Source organism: Mytilus trossulus, chromosome 4 (assembly GCF_036588685.1).
Source record: "Mytilus trossulus isolate FHL-02 chromosome 4, PNRI_Mtr1.1.1.hap1, whole genome shotgun sequence".
NCBI lineage: Eukaryota > Metazoa > Mollusca > Bivalvia > Mytilida > Mytilidae > Mytilus > Mytilus trossulus.
The window spans coordinates 51,898,994-51,924,554 of record NC_086376.1 but is presented as its reverse complement, the minus strand read 5'-3'; the positions used below and the strand labels follow the sequence as shown (position 1 = coordinate 51,924,554).

General features: G+C 31.4%; 1 protein-coding gene across 1 annotated transcript in view; it reads left to right on the top strand.

Annotated features, from left to right (window-relative positions):
- Window positions 1–17,372, top strand: part of LOC134715490 (importin-11-like) — a 52,600-nt gene extending 35,228 nt beyond the window's left edge. The window contains exons 20-26 of the mRNA XM_063577695.1: window positions 2,817–2,897; window positions 4,227–4,322; window positions 8,176–8,289; window positions 9,086–9,207; window positions 11,292–11,393; window positions 15,542–15,644; window positions 16,612–17,372. Coding sequence (XP_063433765.1) covers window positions 2,817–2,897; window positions 4,227–4,322; window positions 8,176–8,289; window positions 9,086–9,207; window positions 11,292–11,393; window positions 15,542–15,644; window positions 16,612–16,776 — 783 coding nt within the window. The 3' untranslated portion in view covers window positions 16,777–17,372. The remainder of the gene's footprint in view (window positions 1–2,816; window positions 2,898–4,226; window positions 4,323–8,175; window positions 8,290–9,085; window positions 9,208–11,291; window positions 11,394–15,541; window positions 15,645–16,611) is intronic.
- The last annotated feature ends 8,189 nt before the right edge of the window (window positions 17,373–25,561 follow it).

Sequence of the window (25,561 nt, the reverse complement as noted above, 5' to 3'; positions counted from 1 at the left end):
CGAAAAATTAGGAACAGATATTCTTTTCAAGTGTGAAAAACATCAACAAAATTTATACATAATAAGTAATGTCCTTATTAAAATAGTCTTCTTCTCACAATGTATAATACTTTAGCTATTTGACCAACGATGTTTAAAAAAAAAGACAGAACGAATTTAATGTCATCTTTCCCTATTTTTGAATGTACATGTAATTGTAAGTCTGTTTTAACTGGCAAGAATACCCCTAAAGAGCACAAGCAGTTTATTCTTTAAATTGCTGTCATTGAATATCAAGAAAGAAAATAAATCATGAAATTGATTTGAAACTTTGATACTCAATAGTTTTCCTGGAAAATATTCACATTCCTTGGGGATTATTAGTGTACGTCCAGTTGCATATATATTACATGCATGCCGGAACAATTGTGATGATGATGAATTTCTTCCTTTATTCGAGAACAATCTAATTGATATATAAATCTGTGATCTATGTCTATAACTTCGATGAACCAAAGCAAGTTATATATCGACCTGTATTTAAATCAAATTGGCTCTCTTCTTCTTCTTCTTCTTTTGGTATACAATAGTCTATCGACATTCAATGATTAGATACTGTTGGCATACCTGGACTAGTCAATTTACAAAACTTTTACTCCAATTTACACAAAATGCATGTTTCTTCCTTATGTTCAATGTATACATGTATATATTCTAAATTGCGCTATAGTTACATAACTTTCTATCCAGGTGTATAAACGAATGGTCGACAAGTGCATACATTTTTTTAAATCAATATTTCTGGTATGTTCTATGCTCCTTTACTATTGGCAACGAGTGTATATTACATTTTCCCAAATTTACCCTTGGAAAATAAATGTAAATAGATTTTTATTTCATCTTTTTTTTTTGTTGGTATTATTGAATAATATTCTTTACACCAGAAATGTTATTTATAAACAAGCGTATGAGTTTAGTAATGACAAGTATATCATATCACTTTCGGACACGCAAGACAGAGAATTATATTATTCACCTGATAGTTCAAAATGGAAAGTTATAAGTAATCGGCCGTGTACACTGATCAATACCCTCAGAAGTGAAACGATACATGAACTTGCAAGCCAACAGGAAATCGCTTGAATACCTGGACGTGTCACCTCACACCCCTCACAATACCTTTGAGAGTGATACCTTTAGCCATTTTGGTGATCAGATGAGGGAAGATCTGAATTTATTTGAATAAAGTTTATTACATAAAAGAATTATGAACAAAAAAAATTTTGGAGAAAAAAAAATTCATGGAACACTTATTTATGATTTGACTTTGACTTTTTAACTAATTCCAATATTAACAGTTTAAAAATAACAGACCATTGTTATTTTTTTTAAAATAAGAACATTTTCAGTATCAAGTTAGTTAGTCGGATAAAACAACCGTACAATTGGCAAGATATCGACACGCAATTACGACTACATCAGGTTACTGTAGTTTTGGTCCTTTGTGGTTTCTAATTGAAGAAGATGACAAAATGGCCGAACGCAGAGAATTGATACTGTAAATTTAAAATTGATGGTGATCTCTTATCTAGCAGAATAAAACTTTAATATCTATGATTTTAAGCATTTTTATACAGAATGGACATGATATCAATTTTTGATTTTTTTGCGAAGTTTCCCTTTAAAATGGGGTTATTATTAGGGAGAATTAGTTTACAGTTTTACTTGTTATAATTTTGATTGAACAATGATTAAGTTGTCTTCGTATATACAATTTATTATGTTCAGTCGTGACAAAATTTGTTTAATCAATTTAAACAGTTGCACTTTTATCTAATATTGCAAATATAATTCAGTTAAATGCATTCGATAAAATATAAAGTTTGGCTCCTAGATAAACATTCAAGTAATTTTTATTAGGAAAAACTAGTCTGCAGAAATATTTATACAAGCTGTTGTTTATCTGATAAGTTCCACAATTATTGGTATTAAACTAAATAATCTATTGCTAATGTCCCAGCCTACATAGATGTTGTGTTGTTATAAAAATGTCATATCTTATCTAACTGTTTTCATTTAATCTAATGCAATGACATCATTTTGAACACTTAGTGAAAAGAAAATGTTTGTGTTTTATGATAAAATAATGTTTTATTGAAATTATGATAATAAAAATGGACTCAAAAACCTTTACTGCAAACACAAAATTCACATTAAAATGGGTGAGATTCAATGTCACATTTCAAACTCTAAAACAGTATAAAAACTTTGAAATAGGACTCCAAACTATTACAAGCATTTAAACAGCTTGCTTTTTGCGAACTGATTTCAAACACTATGATTTGCAATTGTTCAGATTTTCCTACATACAGTGAAACCTCTTGACCATTGTATTCCTCAATCCAAATACTAGAATTTACAGTAAAACTATTTGACTACCCTCAAAATGTGAGTCCATCCTGGCAAAGTAGACAAATTGTCCCTACTTAAAACCATAGGACCTCTACATTACTCTTTAAAATTTTGAACTCATAGTGAAACCACTTTACATACATAATAAAGGGCTCCTAGTTAAAAAAAAAAAAATTGCCACATTCAAAATACTGGGTCTTGCAATTTTACTAATTGCCATCTGATGAGGCAAGTTTAGAATTTGTTCTTACACTTTCACGGTACAAAAACACACACATATAGAAGTGCCTTCCCTTGGTATCATGCAGGCTTTTTTATTTAACAGCCCTCAAGTTAGTAATGTTTTAAATGTTACATATTTGTTATGATTGAGGTATACAAATGAATTTGATATTGATGTCAGAATAATTTTTTTGTATTTACAGCAGTATTCCAGTGTACTAGTCCAGAGTCTTGGTAGTTTAATGACTGATATCAAAACAGAAGCACAAGTATTAGTGCTGAGGGTAATTTGAGTTTAATTACTGTGGATTCATTTATTTTTTTCGTTGGTATCAATTTCGTGTATTGAGGAAAACTTGTATTTTCTTGGATACTGTAATTTCAGAAATTATTGCAATGTTTAAATTATTGCAAAAATGTGACAGGGTCATAATCGCAAAAATTTAAACTTGCATTTTAGTCTAAATGGACAAAATCGCAATAATAAATGCAAGCAAAATTTTTCTGAATTTACAGTATTTGATTTCGTTGTTTTGCCAATCTCAGCATTCAAAGCCTATAGAAAATTTGTGATTTGTTGAACATTTAAATTTGGGTTCACCAGTGTGCCACTAAATCCATGAAAATTGGTATCCAACAAATAGTAATGAATCCAAAGTACTGATTTTGTGGGTACATGTGAACCACACATTTAAATTTTCTAGGAAGTACAAATTTGTATAGGCTTCTATGCAGATTTTGGTAAAACAATGCAATAAAACATCCCAAAACATACAACTTTTTGTATTATAATAAGAGCCTCAATGGCCTTATATTTTCAGATAGTATTGGGACTGGCAAAAATAGATCACATGCAAGTATTTTCTTAATAATTTACCAAAATGTCTTTTTGAACAACGTCTATCATGTATGTATTTTTGTAGCACTTGCATGTGCTCAATATTTCCCATAAATATAAATCTATGAAAAAATCATCTTTTTCATCTACTAATCAGTCAGTAGGATTAATATTTATTTGTTAATGGGATTCCTGAATAATTCAGTAGGATTACAACATTAAACCTGTTTTTGTTACAATAAGTGTCATGTAACAATCTATAATCTGTTTAAAAATGTCAGTCAAGCAGAATCATCTGTTTCAAAAGTTAATTATTTTGGCAGGTACTATGACATAATGCTTGAATTAAGTGTTCTTTTATTACCTTTTACACTACAGGGCTCTATTCCTAAATTAATTAAGTCAAGAGAATGCTATTTTGGTGTGACAAAACAGTATGAGAAAGCTAATATTGTCTTTTTATTGTTGTTTTGTTTTAGTTTCTGCTTGTTTGTTGGGTTGTTTTTTTGGAAGTGGGGTCTTTAAGTGATGTCTCATTGATGTTTTATTCAAAACTAAAATTACATTTATCATGATTATGGTTTCCGAAATGTTCTAAAAATTTCTAAAACTCTTTTTAGAGTTATGGCATAATTTGTATGTTTACCCTTTGGTATTTTTAGTGACCATGTGAACATTGCTGAGACAGATTTAGTGTGTCTTCTATGTGATAAATTGCCTATATACAGATTCTTGAACTATTATAGATATTGATTATCTTTGTTATTTATTGAAGGTGATAGAACTTGTGTTGAAAACATTCCCAAAAGAGGCTCCAGAGGCATTTTCTCCATTGCTGCCAAGTTTTATTAAAGCAGTACTAGAAAATGAGGTAATAAGAACTTAAACATAATTTTATAAATGAAGAGTACTAACACTTTTACTGGTGAGAAAAAAATATCAGAAGTTATCAATACCACAACAAATGGTATATTTCACAATGATTGTATTTATGTCCATAATCAAGGATAAAATTCCTAAACCATATTTTGTTCATGAACAGTGAACCCACTCAGAAAAAAATCTTCTACTGACACAGGTTTCAAAAACAGTGATAATGAACCCACATAAACAATTCTTCTACTGTAACAGATTTCACTAGCAGTGATCATGAATTCACTAAAAAGAACAATTATTCTACTGTAACAGATCTAGATTTCAAGAACTGAACAACCACTAAAAACAATTCTTCTACTGTAACAGATTTTTTAAACAGTGAACCCACTAAAAAACAATTCTTCTACTGTAACAGATTTCTCAAACAGTGAACCCACTAAAAAATAATTCTTCTGCTGTAACAGATTTTACAATCAGGGATTATGAACCCACTAAAAACCAATTCTTCAACTGTAACAGATTTCATGAACAGTGAACCCACTAAAAACCAATTCTTCAATTGTAACAGAGTTCATGAACAGTGAACCCACTAAAAAACATTTCTTCTACTGTAACAGATTCGTCTAGCTGTTATGTCACATAGTTCCTTGCATGTTTACTTTGATCAATAAGACAAAGGTCAATTTACTTCCGTGTTTTGAAAGTGTTCTCTCATTGATTTCATTCAATTTATTGCATGTTGTAAATATTTATACATTGTATTTAGGATGAGAACACTCAGTTTCTTTGGTCAAATCTTATTTACCTGATTAGCAAAAAAAACTATTTATTTAATACTGGTACATAGAATGAACTTAAAAAGTTTTATCTAGATTTTTTTTAGATTGAGAGCATAAGGGCTAATCCAGTAAAAATTATCCAGCGGGTGGAGGGTGCAGGGGGATGGAAGTTGGAACGCCACTTATTTTTTGACACCCCCCCTTATGGAAAAGATTAAAAAAAATATACCCCCACCTAGAACATGTATTTTCTTCCAAGATATTCCTATAGAATAAAATAAAAGTTAGCTAGCTTTTTAAAGTAATGTAAAATTTGTTGGTTTATCTATTTTAGTGCAAATTATTTATGGATTGCCCTTCTTTTTGGCTGGCACTTCAGCTGTCGAGACTTCTTCTTAGTATTTAACTGGACGGAACTAGATGTCTATAAGCCATGGATGCCCTTCCCATACATGCCATAATTAATAAGGGGATGAAGTCTCCTATAACAGTAGAAAAATCAATAAAAATAAAAAAATAAAAAACTCGAAAATTTCCCAAAATTTTCATTGTACTAATAAACTCAAAATCGTTAACTTTTTTATGCCCCACCTACGATAGTAGAGGGGCATTATGTTTTCTGGTCTTGTGGCTCCGTTCGTTCGTTTGTTCGTCCGTCTGTTCGTTTGTTCGTCCGCAGGTTAAAGTTTTTGGTCAAGGTAGTTTGTGATGAAGCTGAAGTCCAATAAACTAGAAACTTAGTACACTTGTTGCTTATGATATGATCTTTCTAATTTTAAAGCCAAATTAGACTTTTGAACCCAATTTCACAGTCAACTGAACATAGAAAATGAAAATGGGAGTTTCAGGTTAAAGTTTTTGGTCAAGGTAGTTTTTGTAGAGCTGAAGTCCAATCAACTTGAAACTTAGTACACTTGCTGCTAATGATATGATCTTTCTAATTTTAAAGCCAAATTAGACTTTTGACCCAATTTCACAGTCCATGAAACATGGAAAATGATAGTGCCAGTGGGGCATCCGTGTACTTTGGACACATTCTTGTTTTGTCACTTTTTTAAATTCCCGCATTTGCACAGAAATCTACTTCCTTCTTACGGTCTTGTTTTTCATGAGACTTTGAGTGAAATATATATTTATCCTTAATCCAGTAAAATATAGGAAGGAACACAATAACAATTTCATTTTAATTTATTCTTTGATATGAAAAAGATGTTACCTAATGATAGTGTTTCTTTGTTTACATTGAATATGAAGTCATAACTAAAATAATGTCACAACTAAAATCCCTAACAACAGAACCAAAATCAGAAACATTACGGTATTGCTGTTTCTTTTTAAACAGATTTTGAAGTTAAAATATGTTTGAATTAAGAAATTTTTTTTACACAGACTTGGTCCCCTATCACAGGTAATGCCTGCCTCATATTATTTAACAGTTAGAAAATTAACCAGGTGATCAAAAACATTCAACATTGAAAACTGAAAATAAATGAGAAACACCGACCCCGAAAACACTTGGACAAACTCAGGTGCTCTCGCAGGGAAAGCAGGTCCTGCACCTTGCAAGACCCCCCTTTAAAGGGACCTAGAAGTTAAGATGTCAGCCACACATACTTGCCTAAGAAGAGGGCAGATAAGGGAGAAAGGGTATAAAATTTTCAGAAAAAGATCAAACGTTTATTTGTCATTACAAATTTTATTAATTACCTTAAGAAATTGTTACTTTATCATATGGTACAAAAATGATTCCAAAAAATCAATACGTGTTGGCCCCAGGTGACTTTTAAAATGTAGATATCATTGAAAAAGCTCCAAATTATCTCCCTTTGGTGCAAAAATGCCATTTTTTGGCATTAAAATTTAAATATCTTTTTTAACTCATCGGTGACCTATATTTTTTATTGCTATTTTCGAAAAAGCTGTACATAAACTAAATGATTGTAAAATTTTAGCCATTTCTGTAATTTAGTTCTTTTTTAATTTCTATATGACCGCTTTTTCTCCTATTAGTTCAACAGAAAAAAAGGACATTAGCAAAAATGCATGTTCTTTTCGAAGGCAGATTGTGAGCGTAAATGAACGGTGACCCCATTTTTTTATTTCATTTTTCTATTAGGTATAAGACAAAGTTAATTTATACAAAAATATAGCAAAATCTTATATTAAATTAAAAAATTGATTTAGACCCGCGAGCCCCCTTAAAGAAGTTTAAAGAAGTTATAAATTGTATGCAATAAAATATTATGACAAAAATTGCAAAGAATTGGCCAGTTCTTCTTAAAAGGTCAATATCTAAAAAGGACATATTCTTTGCAGAGAAAGAGAAACAAATTGCCAAACATCAGTTCAGATTAATGTTATTTATCCAGACAGTGTGTGGTACTTGTATATGCACAAATTGTGTCTGCATTCATATAAACAAAGAGATAATTTTGTGATCTTGGCCCTCCGCTCATTTACAGACTTATTTAACATTTACTGTTAAAATGCTTGTATAGTCCGCGGTTTTATTCTCCAAAATTGGACCTTCCTAGATAAGTTTTACTGGAATAGCACTAAGGCTATCCCTAAGATTACTAGTATATATATATATGATCTTGTTTAGAGGAAAGTAAGATTGAAAAGCAAACACTTTTAGTAAGGAATTTTAAAAGTTCTGTATGTATATTAAAGTTGAACCTTGTGTGTCTATATATTATTCCAGTATACCATTTGAAAAAATATTTTTAAATGTTGTTTAATAGGTCAAACTAGACACATTTTACATTTGAAAGAATTGCTTGTAGGGCATTTCTTGATTTATACTTTTAACTTGTTTCAGTTGTTAATGATATGCAGGTTTTCTGTGAAATTGGATCATTAGCAGAAGTATTAAAGTCCTAATAAGTCAATTTATCTATAAATCAACAAAAAATCAGAACATAATAGTCCAATTTCAAATAATGATATAAAATCAATATGTAAAAGATTGCTAAAAATAAAATATAAAAAATATTGAAATGTATTTTAATTTTATTATTTTATAAATATTTGACAAACTTTGAACATTGCAAGAATTTTATTTTGTAGGAACATCCATTGATTTTGTCAATGTACCTTACACTTCTTGCCAGAATTGTTCTACAGAATCAAGAATTTATGTTCAATTTTTTAAACCAAGTAGCAACAGATTTGAATAAAGATGTAAGTAAACATTAAAAAATATTTTCAAGACTTTTGATATTTGTAAAAACAGTTACACTTTTGATTGATTGATTAATTGTTGATGTTTAACACCACTTTCAACAATATTAGCTGTATTGTGACAGTGTTTGTATTGATCATGGAAGCTGTGAAGAACTACTGGCAATTCTTGTTATATTAAGATTGTAGTAGAATGCACCTGCATGCCACATATGGGGTCTGAACTAACAACCTCAGTGTTGACAAGTTTGTGATACAGACTACAGTAGATGAACTACTTAGTCCCTTCAGCCACAGCCACCATAGCCTTGGTATGCCACATATGGGGTCTGAACTAACAACCTCAATGTTGACAAGTTTGTGATACAGACTACAGTAGATGAACTACTTAGTCCCTTCAGCCACAGCCACCATAGCCTTGGTATGCCACATATGAGGTCTGAACTAACAACCTCAATGTTGACAAGTTTGTGATACAGACTACAGTAGATGAACTACTTAGTCCCTTCAGCCACAGCCACCATAGCCCTGGTGAAGTTTTAAAATGAAGTACCAATATACAATTGATTAATTGATTTTATGTACAGTGGCAAGTACTTCATGCATTTTTGATATTAAAACATGTTTTCCCTATTATATGTATCTCATTATGTATAAACGTTATATAAATGCAAAAAAAAATAATCATTGAAAGTTGTATGTAGTTCACAATTATAAGTTTTCTCTAATGGTTTATTAGTTACAGTATTTATTCCTTCCATTAGAATTCTTTATGACATATTTTTATTGTTTACAGAGTGAGAGTGTTCTAGGAATGTTTCTGGACATATTGTCAGAAAAGATAGATAGTATAACTCAACCAGAGAAACGTAAATTATGTGCTTTATGTGTTACTTCTTTGTTATCTCTTAATTTAAAGTAAGTATCATTATTTACAAGTATTACTGGACTTTTTTTATAGTCTGTTAACTTAAATAAGTGTTCTAGATTTTTGTGTTGTTAAGCTGTTGTCTCCTTGATTGAAACCCAATGTTTCTGTCCAGCACATGCATGAATAATTTGCAACTGGACGTAAGGCAACCAACAATCAATCAATGAAATTTAATATTTCATCAATATTGTAATAAAGACGGATTTTTGGTTCAAAGTCTGGGATTGTAGTACTATTTCAAATTCCAGTCAATCCCAAGGATTGTTTTATTTGGTAGTAATTACATTAGATGTATGTTTCATCATAATACATTATTCTGATTGGCTAACTGCAATCTTGCTTTATTCCTTAACCAACTTCTTTTCAAAATGAATTGTAGCATTCTTGTTGACAGGTGCTTCTACAATAAAATGCCCAGGTAAATAATAGAAAAAAACTTGATAGTATTCGTGTTTTTATGATCATAGCTACAAAAATGTAATTTCTAAGTATTGAATGCTTCTTTTGGTGCACACATTTTAAGATTGGAGCGCTTTCGTGCTTCATACAAAATGTACTTCAGTCAACCCTTTTACACCCCAATGAATTTACAAAAAGAAGTATTCAATTCTTAACACAAGAAATTAAGTATTTTGTTAACTTTGCACTTCCTTGAATGTTGGAATCAGATCTTCTTCTTGTTCTTCTTGTTTAATTAAAATTGTTCCTCAACATTGTTGTGGTCATTTGTAATCATTTGTCTCTTTCTTGAACACTTCATTTCCATATGCATGTCATAACTTTTTTACCCTTCCACAATGACTTTTGATATTTTGAATCTGTGGATACCTGGAGGTGATGCCCCATTCTTTTATGTCATATACTGATAAAATTCTCAAAAACAATTCATATCCTTATCCCACATTCAATTCTTGTGAGATTTATTATTAAAAGACCTTTCAAGTGCACAATAGATTTTTTTGTCTTGTCTCTTTTTTTTTTTATAGATAAAGGGAATAATTCTTATATTCGCTCATGGTGAAAGTAAAGATAATTTCTGAAGTATTTCTTGTTTTTATCTGCATTATGTGAAGCTCATATGATAAGAAAATAAAATTTCTTGCACTCCTGAAGATATTTGAAATTTCTCTTTGTATTACTTTGTCAGAATTCTGTTAAGGGATAGTTATATAAAACAAAAGTTTATTACAAATATGAAGAAGACAAATTATGATACTATGATGACAACTGTAATCTTTAGACAATCTGTTTGATTGTATAGAATTCCTCTAGATTAATTCAACTTAAAAATCAATAGAAATTATTACATCACAGATACTAGTGATTACTTTCTAGGAAATTTTTAAAGTTTCATCAATATTGATGAAAAGTTATAATTCAAAAGGAGAGGAATGGCTTTTAGTAAATGATAAATAATAGTTTCTTCAAAAAACAAAATCAAATGATCTTATTTTTTATATGTTTTTTTTTTAAATATACTTGTTAAATGTTTGATTAGAAAAATTGATAATGTCTGCTTGAAAAAGGTCAATAACATAAATTGCATTGTCAGTTTTTAAGTTCAAATGTGTCACAAGCACTGGAAAAAGAATTGATCAAGTCTTACATTTTGGAAAAGGAACCATGTACCAAATTGTAAGACTTGATCTTCATGAATTCTGTGGATTTTATTTATTTTCATGGGTACCAATTCTCATTGAGGGAAAATGATATTTTCACAGATGTTTGAATAAGTGATTTTGTCAATGCATTTAGAAACTTTGTACTTCTTTGAACAGTTCATATTCACCCATGAAATCAACAAAAAAAGGTATTCCACAAATAATAATAAATCCCCAGTAGCTGGTTTTAAATCAGAAAAGTACTGGTAATGCATTCAGCACCTTTAATCATGGTTATGGTTTTAAGCTCTTGTATGCTTCCAAGTAAGAAAAGCATACCAATCAGGATTTTTTTTCTTATTCAAGTATAATAACACTTTCTTTAATAGAATAGTCTTTTAGGTCAGGGTTTATTGATAAATAATTGATATTAGACTGCAGTTCAACACCATATAATAACTATTTTTCAGTGTTATAAAAGAAAAGTTTTGTGCAATTATGTGTTTATGTGTGGAAGTATTACATGATGTAACCAGAATTCCAGTGGACGAAGATCCTACAATACAATTAGAGTATGTATCTGTTAGTGCAAACCCAATGAAAGTTTACCATAGATTCACCTGATAGTTACCTGTCCATTTAAACTTTTGGCAGTTCTATTGTCCCATCTAACAAATACAACAGGTATTGTTCTCTGTGTAGTTTATTCACTGGGACCTTTAAATTTCTTCTAAGAGAAATCTATCACTCATTGATTAATCTACCTGAGTAAAAGATTTATCTGCTAAATTGATAGAAATAACATTTTTACCATGAAAAATGTGATTTTGTGTTTAATTGAACAAGTAACTATCATACAAATCTATGGTAAACTTTCATTGGGTTTGCAAAAAGTAATGTAAATTCTTTACATTAGGGGTCCACATACTTAAGTGTAGGAGTTCATTTATGGCTAGGGATAGGTTAAGACTATTGTCATGGTTAAGTATGGGTAAATGTTAGGTTTTGGGTTTCACTGACTGGTTCACTGTATTTTTCAGTATCAAAGAAGGATTATGAAATTAATTTCGCTTCAATTTGAACACATGTCTTTTTATGATTGCTTTGATAAGGTCAAATGTTCTGAAAATTATGCCATGCTCTATGCTCATTTTGACATGGATTTGGATTATTTATTTCAACAATTTAAATTGACAAATATAATGCCTACCGATGATCATGATAAGCATAGAGAATGGCATGAACAAATATTGCTGAAGTAGGGTTATAACATTTTTAAACACTGTGATTTTTTTTTCTCAGTTTTAGCTCAAATTAAGGTATAAGTTATATTCATCTATTAACATATCAAAATACCAATATAGTCTATTTTCATGAATACTGTATTTTTTAAATTTTTGATGGCCCCTCAATGAAAATCAGTGCCATATAGTTTTGTCATACTGTCATTCCGTCATTCCTCAACAAACCATTATATGGTGTATTTTTTCTTAACGCATTCAGATATTGGGCTGATATTTGGTATGTGAGTTAAACATGATGAGTTACAGATCAAGTTAAAGGTTCATTCCACTCCTCTAATTTTTGCTGAAATTACGGGTTTCAGACTTTTATAAATTGTTGAAAACAAGTTATACTGACTTTTTTTCTAAACGCCTTCAGATATTGGGCTGATTTTTTGGTATGTGAGTTAACCGTGATGACTTATAGATCGTATTTAAGTTAGGTTCCGCTCCGCTGATATTTGTCAAAATTAAGGGTTTACGACATTGAAAATTATTGAAAATCACAATCCTACAGACTTTTTTCTATATGCCTTCAAATTATGAGTTGATTTTTGATGTTTGTGTCCAGATGTTTTGTTGAAATTGCAATTTTTCAACTTTGTGAGACGGGGCCATTTGTGTCGTTTCTACACATCTTGTTTTATTCTATTCTGTCATCACTTTGCAACAAACATATGTAAGGGATAAAGTAACATATCTGTTTATTTGTCTCTAGCACCTTTTATTCATAATACAACATCCAATATTCAGTAAATATCAAACATTCTTTCACTGAGGTTATGGACAAACTTCTTTGATATCTATGTCTCAGGACAAAGGTCAATGCCAGAGATTTCAATTATGGAGTTCAAACCAATATTCTGCAGACTGCTTCCTGTGTGATTGATGAGTCATTGCAGGTCAATTATTAAACCTGAACCAATCAGTAACTGTTTCATTATTGACCTGTTTGGAACAGTTGCTTTAAACTACATGATGGGAAAAAACTCTGATAGCAGATACAGGTGCTTGTTTATACTAATGAGATAATATTATCTGAAATATTATGTTTATTCTCATTTTTTTTTACCACTTGGCGTCCGTCGTCCGTCTACGTCGTCGTTAACTTTTTACATTTTGAACTTCTTCTAGAGAACCACTGAATGGAATGAAACCAAACATGGCATGAATGTTCCTTATGTGGTGCTGACCAAGTGTTGTTACTTTGTAGCCGATCTACCATCCAAGATGGCCGCCAGGGGGGGATTTAGTTTAACATAGGACCCTATGGGAAATGCATATAAATGACTTCTTTTAGAAAACCACTGAATGGAATGAAATCAAACATGGCATGAATGTTCCTAATGTGGTGCTGACAAAGTGTTGTTACGTTGAAGCCGATCCATTATCCAAGATGGCCGCCAGCGGGGGACTTAGTTTAACATAGGACCCTATGGGAAATGCATACAAATGACTTCTTTTAGAGAACCACTGAATGGAATACAACCAAACATGGCATGAATGTTCCTAATATGGTGCTGACCAAGTGTTGTAACTTTGTAGCTGATCCATTATCCAAGATGGCGCTAGCAGGGGACTTAGTTTAACATAGGACCCTACGGGAAATGCATACAAATGACTTCTTTTAGAGAACCACTGAATGGAATGATCTAAACATGGCATGAATGTTCCTTATGAGGTGCTGACCAAGTGTTGTTACTTTGTAGCCGATCCATCATCCAAGATGACCGCCAGCAGGGGACTAAGTTCAACATAGGACCCTATGGGAAATGCATACAAATGACTTCTTTTAGAGAACCACTGAATGGAATGAAACCAAACATGGCATGAATGTTCCTTATTAGGTGCTGATCAAGTGTTGTTACTTTGTAGCCTATCCATTATCCAAGATGGCTGCCAGCTGGGGACTTAGTTTAACATAGGACCCTATGGGAAATGCATACAAATGACTTCTTTTAGAGAACCACTGAATGGAATGAAAGCAAACATGGCATGAATGTTCCTTATGAGGTGCTGACCAAGTGTTGTTACTTTGTAGCCGATCCATTATCCAAGATGGCTGCCAGCGGGGGACTTACTTTAACATAGGACCCGAAGGGAAATGCATACAAATGACTTCTTTTAAAGAACCACTGAATGGAATGAAACCAAACGTAGCATGAATGTTCCTTATGAGGTGCTGACCAAGTGTTGTTACTTTGTAGCTGATCCATCATCCAAGATGGACGCCAGCGGGGGACTTAGTTTAACATAGGACCCTATGGGAAATGCATACAAATGACTTCTTTTAAAGAACCACTGAATGGAATGAAACCAAAAATGGCATGAATGTTCCTTATGAGGTGTTGACCAAGTGTAGTTACTTTGTAGCCGATTCATCATACAAGATGTCCGCCAGTGGGGGCCTTTTGAATGAAATCACCATAGCCTGAATTTTCCTTTCCGTATGAGGTTGTATTATTACTTTTAGCCAAATTTTATATTTTTTTATATGATTTCAAAAAACCAAATAGAATCAGGTGAGCGATACAGGCTCTTGAGAGCCTCTAGTTTTTATATGATTTCAAAAACCCAAGTAGAATGAGGTGAGCGATACAGGCTCTTGAGAGCTTCTAGTTTATTAACTTTCCAATAAGGATTCAACAACTTCCTTTTAACATTTCCTTATAAATTGAAATCTTCATCTGAATATACAGGTTATTTTGAAAAGGAGTGATTTACAATTAAACACTTATTTTGCAAGCTGGAATTCAAACCTTTAATCATAATCAGTTGGTGTTTATCATAATTTATGATAAAAAAAAATCAAAGAGAAACTTTAAGTTTTTATTGATTGAACTCCGCAGAGGACAAAAGATTCATTCAATTGGGCAGTTCACCTTTCAAAAATGTAAATGCCCTGACCAACACTTACTGATTTTCATGATAGATCTCATTTTAAAATTTTCTTTTATTATATAGGGCTAGTTAATAGTATATTGTCTGCTAAGTAGGGGAACAACCAGTTTCTTACCTTTAAGATGAAACAACATCTTTTACCTCTTTAAACAATTAATTTCCATCCACTTTTCATCAGGGAAATAATTTGTGTTTCAATTTCCTCATGTTATAACATTGAACTGCTTTATTTTATTTTCAAAGAATTGAATGGCTTATTCAATGATTATCCTTACACAGAGGGCTTTAGTACACTGATGACATGGTTTAAATTTATAATCTATTCAGAGTAAATCTATTTATAACTTTTGTAGTTCCCTTGTAATTCATAATGATGGTGCAAATATTTTTCGAAAATCTATTTATATTTTTTGCAATTCCATTGTGATTCATGATGATGGTGCTATTTATAGTAAATCTATTTATAACTTTTGTAGTTCCCTTGTGATTCATGATGATGGTGCTATTTATAGTAAATCTATTTATAACTTTTGTAGTTCCCTTGTGATTCATGATGATGGTGCAGATGAGGATAATGAGTATTATTGTGGAAATGAGGCGACAGATCAGATTTCAGAACATGATAGAAGAAAAACTAAGGTACCAGAAGACAATGATAGTCAAGTTAATGCTATGCAATCAAGCAAACAATGAATAAAAGTATTACTGTTAAGAAAAAAATTAAAAGGGGCTAGGACTCCTAGGAGGTGGTCTTATCCTGAATTCCAGAATAATTAATGGCAAAATCTAAATTCTAATGAATCCCATCACAAAATAATTACATTTAGGCTATTACCAAATGCCTGCAACCAATAAAACCAATCCCAAGAAATTGTATTAATGAATAGAAGTATCTTTGAACCTTATCACAGAATTGAAATTTTATCCCATGTACATACAGCCACATATTCAGGGCCTTCCAATTTCTTATTACTAATTAATCTTGTTTGTAATTAACATTTTAACACATTTTCTACCAACACAATGAGATTAAATTTTATGTGATTTATTGTATTTTTTTTTTACTATTGTAAATACTATAAAATAAAATTACAAATGAAAATGGGGAATGTATCAAAGAGATAACAACCCGGATCAAAAAGCAGAAAAAAGCTAAGGCCACCAATGGGTCTTCAACAAAGTGAGAATATCTAGTAACCAGAGGCGGGCTTCAGCTGGCCCCTAAACAAAACTTTGTACTAGACATAAGAAGATGTGGTATCAGTGCCAATGAGACATCTCTCCATCCAAGTCACATTTAGTAAAAGTAAACCATTATAGGTCAAAGTAAGACATTCAACACAGAGTCTTAGTTTAAACTGAATAGCAAGCTATACTAGGCCCCAAAACTAGTTTTGACTAGAATTTCAGTTTTCATGCTGATCTTTAGTGGGACTCTTTGTGCACTATGACTTCCTCCACTGATTAAAACTTACTGCAACAAAATAGTCAATAGTGCTGAAAGTGACTTTAAACATATATCAATCAATCAACTAAATGTCTGCAGAAATCTCTATTGCTATTTTTCACAGCATGTTTCACTGACTGGTTTACTGTATTTTTTCAGTTATCAAAGAAGGATCCAGTACATACCATTGCTCTCCGAGAATATTTACTCTCTCAACTCAGAGCCTGTCAGTTATTACATGGACAAAGTGTCTTTAATGAAATGATGGATTCAGTAGACTCAGAAATAGTTCATCAACTACAAGAATTTACTCATAAGAAATAATGTATTAGCAAGGGTAATAGTTAAGCATGTGGACTTTGCTGTTTTTTTTATAACCATTAAGATATACTACGTTCTTTCATAAAAATAGCTAAGATCCAATTTCTGTAGAATGTCACCCTCTTAAGGACAACAGTTAGATGGTCTTATCTAATAAAACCAGGAAGTAAAAAGAAAGACTGTTTTTTGTTATATAGACAGCTGTTATGGGTTTAATTAGTTCAAAACTGAAGGGCTGTTCATGTCAGTACAACAATACATGCCAATGTGAAGCATAAATCTGCCTGCTATTTGAATATTTCAGTCACGTAGATGGTATTACCTATACAATTAATGGGGTAACAAATGCATTGAAACCACTCCAAATAATAGCAAATACATGTAATTGTCAAGTTATCAATGTAAAATCATTAAAACATCAATGAATTGTGTCATAGTTTAAATTTACACTTATCTTAAGTATTTAACTTGGACTTCAAAGCTTAAATGTGTTGACTTGTTGTAACCAAGCTTTGTTTGCTCAATATTGTACCAGCTGTCTACAAATCTAATACATGTGTATTGGTGCAAGTTATATGAAATAAAGTATTAAAATGAAATGCTTTAATTTTTGCTGTCTGCTCCAATATGGAATTTATGTGCAATTGTTCTGTATGGAAATTATGTAAGAGTGTCTTTACTGGAAGTGTTTCACTGTTTCCATTTTTACATAATGCAAATCTTAATCCAATTGCAGTTAGTATCATCAAAACAAATTTTTCAGTTGGTGATAAATTTCAGCATATTGATGATGCTACCTATATATAGGGTTACAATAAAGCTATCAGTAACCAAATAGGTCTGAAAACTTATATTGCTTAGGCTAGAGTTACAAAAAAGTTATCAGTGTCTAATTAGGTCTAAAATCTTACATTGATTAGGCTAAGCATACAAAAAAGATATCAGTGTATAATAAGGTGAGAAATTCGAGCATATTGCTGAGGCTAGGGATACAAAAAAGTTACCATTATACCTACCATTAGGTAAGAATTCTAATGCCTCCTTGATAATGTCCTATAAATATAAAAAAATATAGATAAATAAACACTAATTATGCTAATTATAGATTATCGTTGATCATCTCAACGAGATTGATTTTCTCGCTTGAGCTGGTACAGCGAAAGTGAGAAAAGCAATGGAGTTGAGATGATCTTAGAGAGAAATGAAAATTTGTTCACCGAAACAAATTAATTTTTTTTAGGGCCTAGCCCAAGTTGATATTGTTTTTCTAAGATGAACAAACCTCATACCTCCCTAGGCAAGAGAAATGAAAGTGTTATTACAGTACTTTCTTTAACTACCATAATAGTACATCATGCAATTTCTCATCCTTTATTTTAGAATTGCATGACATAATGAGTATTTTAAAAAAATATTTATTTATTACATGGCATGATAATTGTTAAAAGCAAACTATTAACAATGATTTTGCTTTGAAAAAAGTGTTATAAGTGAGATAATATGATTATTTTGTTTTTTGTCACTTGGGATATTCTCAACTAATCTAATATGAATTAAGCTATCAATATTTTAATAAAGTGAAATAATATTTTGCTGTTTTGCTTTTGAACAACTATTAAAGGTGCATTTAAGCATAACTTCAAACATTAGAATAAGAAGATGAGGTATGATTGCAAATGAGACAATTATCCACTAGAGACCTAATGATGTAGATGTGAGCAACACTAATCCTACAGAGCATGATAAAAAAGATTCTGAAATGACAAAATGTAAAAAAAGAACCAATGTCCTGTTTAATGATAAAACCATAAAACAAACAACACATATGATATAACCAGAATATAACATGGCATTTTTCATATCAGAATAATAAGCCAAATGTACAATCTCAGCCCAAGTGCCAGAGACTCAGGGATTTTAATTGACAGAGGGCTGTTAATATATCTGATATGAAAAATGATATGTTATCTTTTCATCATATACTTCAGCAGAAGAAATGTAGACCTGATATTTTTTAGATATTTGAATAAAATGCATTTATTGTATCATTTGTTTTGCATTTTACATAATATATTTTCCTGCCTCCTAATATTTGCGTTATATCCTACTTTGTTATGATTTTCACTGAAAATGTACTGTTGAGGTGTATTGTCCAGAATTTTCCTAGTGACATCTAAATACAATGCTATAATGTTACGTAAGGAATGCAATACTTAGTAATAACTGGAAGCAGTTGATAGATTTTTCATATCAGCCCACTAAACACAATTTGGGTAAATATGAAATTCACATAAATTTAATGCTATTATCAAACAGTAAAATTTAAAAGTTCTTTACTCTTAAGTATATAACTAATAACAATGTCATGCAATTTATTTACTCAGATATTCAAGTTAGATATGTTTTAAGCATTCTTTGTCAGCAGACTATTTTATTAAGAATTACATTACATTTGTAAGGTGTATGAATCTGGTGTTCTAAAATAGATCCAAGTACAAATGAACAATTATGAACAAATAATGATACCTCTAATTCAATTAAGAGTGCTGATACACTACCTGTATTGTCAAAACACAATCAGGTACAAGATTGAGACTAAATTGTAATGCCTAGACCCCTTATATGCTTGTTTTATTGAACAGCAGATTTACATAAATAAGATAGCAAAACTCAATACACATTTCTTGATCTCAATAATGAATACACAAGTTGGTCCCATGCTGTACAACGCTAATTAACAAACTTATTGTGAACAACTTATATGGTAAGTTCTACTGTTTCAATATGAAAACCGTAAAGAATGAAACCGAGAACATTATTTGATTAAACTACGAAGTTGCAATGTAAGAGACCCACTGTTTACATAAAAACTTATTATTCAGCTGGTGAGACATTTGAGCATAGTGCTGATGCAACCTATGTATAGGGTTACAATAAAAGCTATCAGTATCCAAATAGGTCTGAACTCTAATATTGCTTAGGCTAGGGTTACAGAAAAGATATCAGTATCAACTTAGGTGAGATATTTGAGCATATTGCTGAGGCTAGGGATACAAAAAAGTTATCATTATACCAATATGTCTAAAATCTAATGCCTCCTTGTTAATTTAATATTATAGATAAAATATGAATTTTAGCTAATGCACAGTAGTACTGTAAATTTCATGCCCCAACTCCTTAACTGCTTTTTTTATTGACTTTTTGTTGGTCTCATGTTCTACAACGATAACTAACAAACTTATTCCAAAACATTTATTTGTTTAGTTCTTTTAAAGATGAAAAACGTAAAACATGAAACAGAAAACATTATTTGATTAAACTATGAAGTTGCAAATATAAGAGACCCATTGTCATCAACTAATGTTTAAGTCATTCTGTTCCATCACTGTTTTCCATTAATTTGTTTTGTAGCTGTATAACTGTAGATAGTAGGCCACTGATATGTGGTGCATAGAATGGTAGTTAGAAGTACATATCTGACAGGGTCCATTTCACCTTGATATTATTTTTCAAATGGTTTAGTTTTCTTGATGACATCAGATACATGTATTATATGTCTCTGATGACATCTATTTCTCATTTATGATAAATCATAAGTCAATCATGTCTGTTGTTTTAAAAAATCTTTATAAGATGAGCAGAGTCAATCTGACAGGTTTCATCTGATTACTACTAATACAACTACATACCAAATATATAATAGACTTACCACTAGTAGTTCACTATAAACTAGACCTAATCACAAACTAATACATTATTGATACAGCCATCGCCACCGGAAACAGCATACCTTTGCTAGCTTTTTGACTCCGTCAAGCGAGACAAAAATGGACCAACGATCCATAAAAATAAGGGCAAGTGGCACATTTCATTGCCATGGATATTATTTGGCCCCGCCCCCTCAGTTATTGTTTATTGACTTTGAAACTTTGCTTAATTTTCATGTATTAATTTGTGATTAGGTCAGTTTATGGGGAAACGTTAATCATAATTGGTATGCAGTTGTATAAGCATTGACATATCTCATTTCCATAGAGATTAGTTTGCCCTGCTCCCTCAGTCATAGTTTATTGACTTCGAAACTTTTGCTTAGTTTTTCATCTATTTTTTTTATTATGTCAGATTAGAGTGAACCACTAGTGATAAGTTGATGATAAATGGTATGCAGTTGTATACGCATTGGCATATCTCATTTCCATGGAGATTATTTGGCCCTGCTCCCTCAGTCATGGTCAATTGACTGAAACTTTTGCTTAGTTTTTCATCTATTAGTTTGTGATTAGGTCGGTTTATGGTAAACCTCTTGTGGTAGGTCTATGGTATTTAGTATGTAGTTGTATTAGCATTGCACATCTCATTACCTTGGAAATTATTTGACCCTGCCCCTCAGTCATGATTTATTGACCTTAAGATTTTGCTAAAATAACATGTATTAGTTTGTGTTAAAATGTTTGTTTAAAGGAAACTACTTGCCATACGTCATTTGTACTAGGTATGCAGTTGTATCAGCATTTGCACATCTAATTTCCATATAGGTTGTTTAGCCATGTACTTACAGTCATGGTTTATTGACTTTGAATATTTGCAAAATTTATATGTTAAAGTGTTGCTATTTTAATTTCAACATTTACATTATCGAAATTACAAAAAAAAGCGAGACATATCTCTGTGAAAACAGTTTATATGGAATACCTTTCTAACGATTTTGATCTCAAAAACTTATAACATTAAATTGAGTTATATGTAATAATCAGTAGAAAAAGCAAGACATTTTAGAATGTCAGTTAAATGTTCAATTTAAAATGTAAATTGAATATTAGTAGGTGCCTGTTATATTTGGTTTTAAGTATTGACTTTCAATAAAATGAACAATTTCATTGCAGTGATCTTTTATTTAAAGGCCAAATTATTGTACCTTCAATGAATTTTGATTTTACAATTTAAAATAAGAGACCCCAAAAATAATATTTCCTTCTTTTTTCAACGGGAAATATTTAATTATGTATTATTTATTATTAGCTCACCTGGCCAAGTGAGCTTTTCTCATCACTTGGCGTCCGTCGCCCGTCGTCCGTCGTCGTTAACTTTTACAAAAATCTTCTCCTCTAAAACTACTGGGCCAAATTAAACCAAACTTGGCCACAAGCATCATTGATGTATCTAGTTTAAAAATTGTGTTTTTTTACCCGGCCAACCAACTTAGATGGCCGTCATGGCTAAAAATAGAACATAGGGGTAAAATGCATTTTTTGGCTTATAACTCAAAAACCAAAGCATTTAGAGCAAATCTGACTTGGGTACAATTGTTTATCAGGTCAAGATCTATCTGCGCTGAAATTTTCAGACGAATCAGACAACCCATTGTTGGGTTGCTGCCCCTAAATTGGTAATTTTAAGGAATTTTTGCTGTTTTTGGATATTATCTTGAATATTATTATGGATAGAGATAAACTGTTCACAGCAAAACTGTTCAGTAAGGTAAGATTTACAAATAAGTCATCAGGACCAAAATCGTCAGTTGACCCTTTTAGGAGTTATTGCACTTTATAGTCAATTTTAACCATTTTTCGTAAATCTTAGTTAACTTTTACAAAAATCTTCTCCTCTGAAACTACTGGGCCAAATTTTACCAAACATAGCCAGAAGCATTATAAGGCTACCTAGTTTTAAAATTTTGTTTTGTGACCGAGCAAACCAACCAATAGGCCGCTACGGCTAAACATAGAACATAGGGGTAAAATGCAGTTTTTGGCTTATAACTCAAAAACCAAAGCATTTAGAGCAAATCTGACAAGGGGTGAGATTGTTTATCTGGTCAAGGAAATTTTGCTGTTTTGGGTTATTATCTTGAGTATAATTATAGATAGAGATAAACTGTAAACAGCAATAATGTACAGCAATTTAAGACTCAAAAATAAATCAAAATGAAAAAAATGGTCAATTGACCCCCTAAGAAGTTATTGTCCTTTATAATCAATTTTTAACAATCATAAAATTTGTAAATTTTTACTTACATTTTCCACTGAAACTACACGGACAAGTTCATTATAGATAGAGATAATTGTAAGCAGCAAGAATGTTCAATAAAGTAAGATGTACAAACACATCACAATCATCTAAACACAATTTTGTCATGAACTGTCTGCTTCCTTTGTTTAATTCACATATACCAAGGTGTGCGACACAGGCTCTTTAGGGCCTTTAGTTTGCAATAATAGAGTTGATGAAATTTTTTTATGACCCACTTTTATTATGGGATGTCCTTGTAATAAAAAAGACAGTTAATTTTCGATTGATAAAAGATTTTAATTAAATATCGGACATTATTGAATGATCTATCGAGTTAATGAAACAAATGAGTGAAAGAAAAATATTTGTAACATGATAAAAGAACAACACCCCAACAATATAGCAATTTTTATTGAACACTAAGTCTACAATGGACCAATTGAAAGAGCTTCTTTGTTTCTACTAGTTAATCCTTGGAGTAGATACAATTCAAATGCCTCCCATTTTCATAAAAATGAGAGGTTTAGCTATCTATAAAACCAGGTTTGGTCCACCTGTTTCTACATAAAAAATGCCTGTGCCAAGTCAGGAATATGACAATTTTAATTTTTCAACCACGTATACCACAATTCTCTTGTGAAATTATAATTTTGAAATACTTTGAACGTCAACATTATTTTATATTTCTTCCTTTGTGACGTTTACATTCAGACGTCAAACCCGCGACTCTACTCTAGAGTTGATGTGAATCTTGAAATTTAGTCACAGGACTTCAAATATATCAATCCTTTATGGGTTGATATAAAATACATACATCAGTAAGCAATGAATGTGGTTTTTTAAGACAATAACAATCAAAATCAAGGAGTAAACAAAGACTCACAAAACAAAAAGACATTTACACCAACAGTTATAGATAATAAATAAGAAATAACACGAACTCCACTAAAAACCGGGAGTGACATCAGGTATAATTATAGAACATAGGGGTAAAATGCATTTTTTGGCTTATAACTCAAAAACCAAAGCATTTAGAGCAAATCTGACTTGGGTACAATTGTTTATCAGGTCAAGATCTATCTGCGCTGAAATTTTCAGACGAATCAGACAACCCAGTGTTGGGTTACTGCCCCTAAATTGGTAATTTTAAGGAATTTTTGCTGTTTTTGGATATTATCTTGAATATTATTATGGATAGAGATAAACTGTTCACAGCAAAACTGTTCAGCAAGGTAAGATTTACAAATAAGTCATCAGGACCAAAATCGTCAGTTGACCCTTTTAGGAGTTATTGCACTTTATAGTCAATTTTAACCATTTTTCGTAAATCTTAGTTAACTTTTACAAAAATCTTCTCCTCTGAAACTACTGGGCCAAATTTTACCAAACATAGCCAGAAGCATTATAAGGCTACCTAGTTTTAAAATTTTGTTTTGTGACCGAGCAAACCAACCAATAGGCCGCTACGGCTAAAAATAGAACATAGGGGTAAAATGCAGTTTTTGGCTTATAACTCAAAAACCAAAGCATTTAGAGCAAATCTGACAAGGGGTGAAATTGTTTATCTGGTCAAGGAAATTTTGCTGTTTTGGGTTATTATCTTGAGTATAATTATAGATAGAGATAAACTGTAAACAGCAATAATGTACAGCAATTTAAGACTCAAAAATAAATCAAAATGACAAAAATGGTCAATTGACCCGCTAAGAAGTTATTGTCCTTTATAATCAATTTTTAACAATCATAAAATTTGTAAATTTTTACTTACATTTTCCACTGAAATTACACGGACAAGTTCATTATAGATAGAGATAATTGTAAGCAGCAAGAATGTTCAATAAAGTAAGATGTAAAAACACATCACAATCATCTAAACACAATTTTGTCATGAACTGTCTGCTTCCTTTGTTTAATTCACATATACCAAGGTGAGCGACACAGGCTCTTTAGGGCCTTTAGTTTGCAATAATAGAGTTGATGAAATTTTTTTATGACCCACTTTTATTATGGGATGTCCTTGTAATAAAAAAGACAGTTAATTTTCGATTGATAAAAGATTTTAATTAAATATCGGACATTATTGAATGATCTATCGAGATAATGAAACAAATGAGTGAAAGAAAAATATTTGTAACATGATAAAAGAACAACACCCCAACAATATAGCATTTTTTATTGAACACTAAGTCTACAATGGACCAATTGAAAGAGCTTCTTTGTTTCTACTAGTTAATCCTTGGAGAAGATACAATTCAAATGCCTCCCATTTTCATAAATATGAGAGGTTTAGCTATCTATAAAACCAGGTTTGGTCCACCTGTTTCTACATAAAAAATGCCTGTGCCAAGTCAGGAATATGACAATTGATTTTTCAACCACGTATACCACAATTCTCTTGTGAAATTATAATTTTGAAATACTTTGAACGTCAAAATTATTTTATGTTTCTTCCTTTGTGACGTTTACATTCAGACGTCAAACCCGCGACTCTACTCTGGAGTTGATGTGAATCTTGAAATTTAGTCACAGGACTTCAAATATATCAATCCTTTATGGGTTGATATAAAATACATACATCAGTAAGCAATGAATGTGGTTTTTAAGACAATAACAATCAAAATCAAGGAGTAAACAAAGACTCACAAAGCAAAAAGACATTTACACCAACAGTTATAGATAATAAATAAGAAATAACACGAACTCCACTAAAAACCGGGAGTGACATCAGGTGCCCCGGAAGGTGTAAGCATTTCCTGCACCGTCTACGGCACCCGTCGTG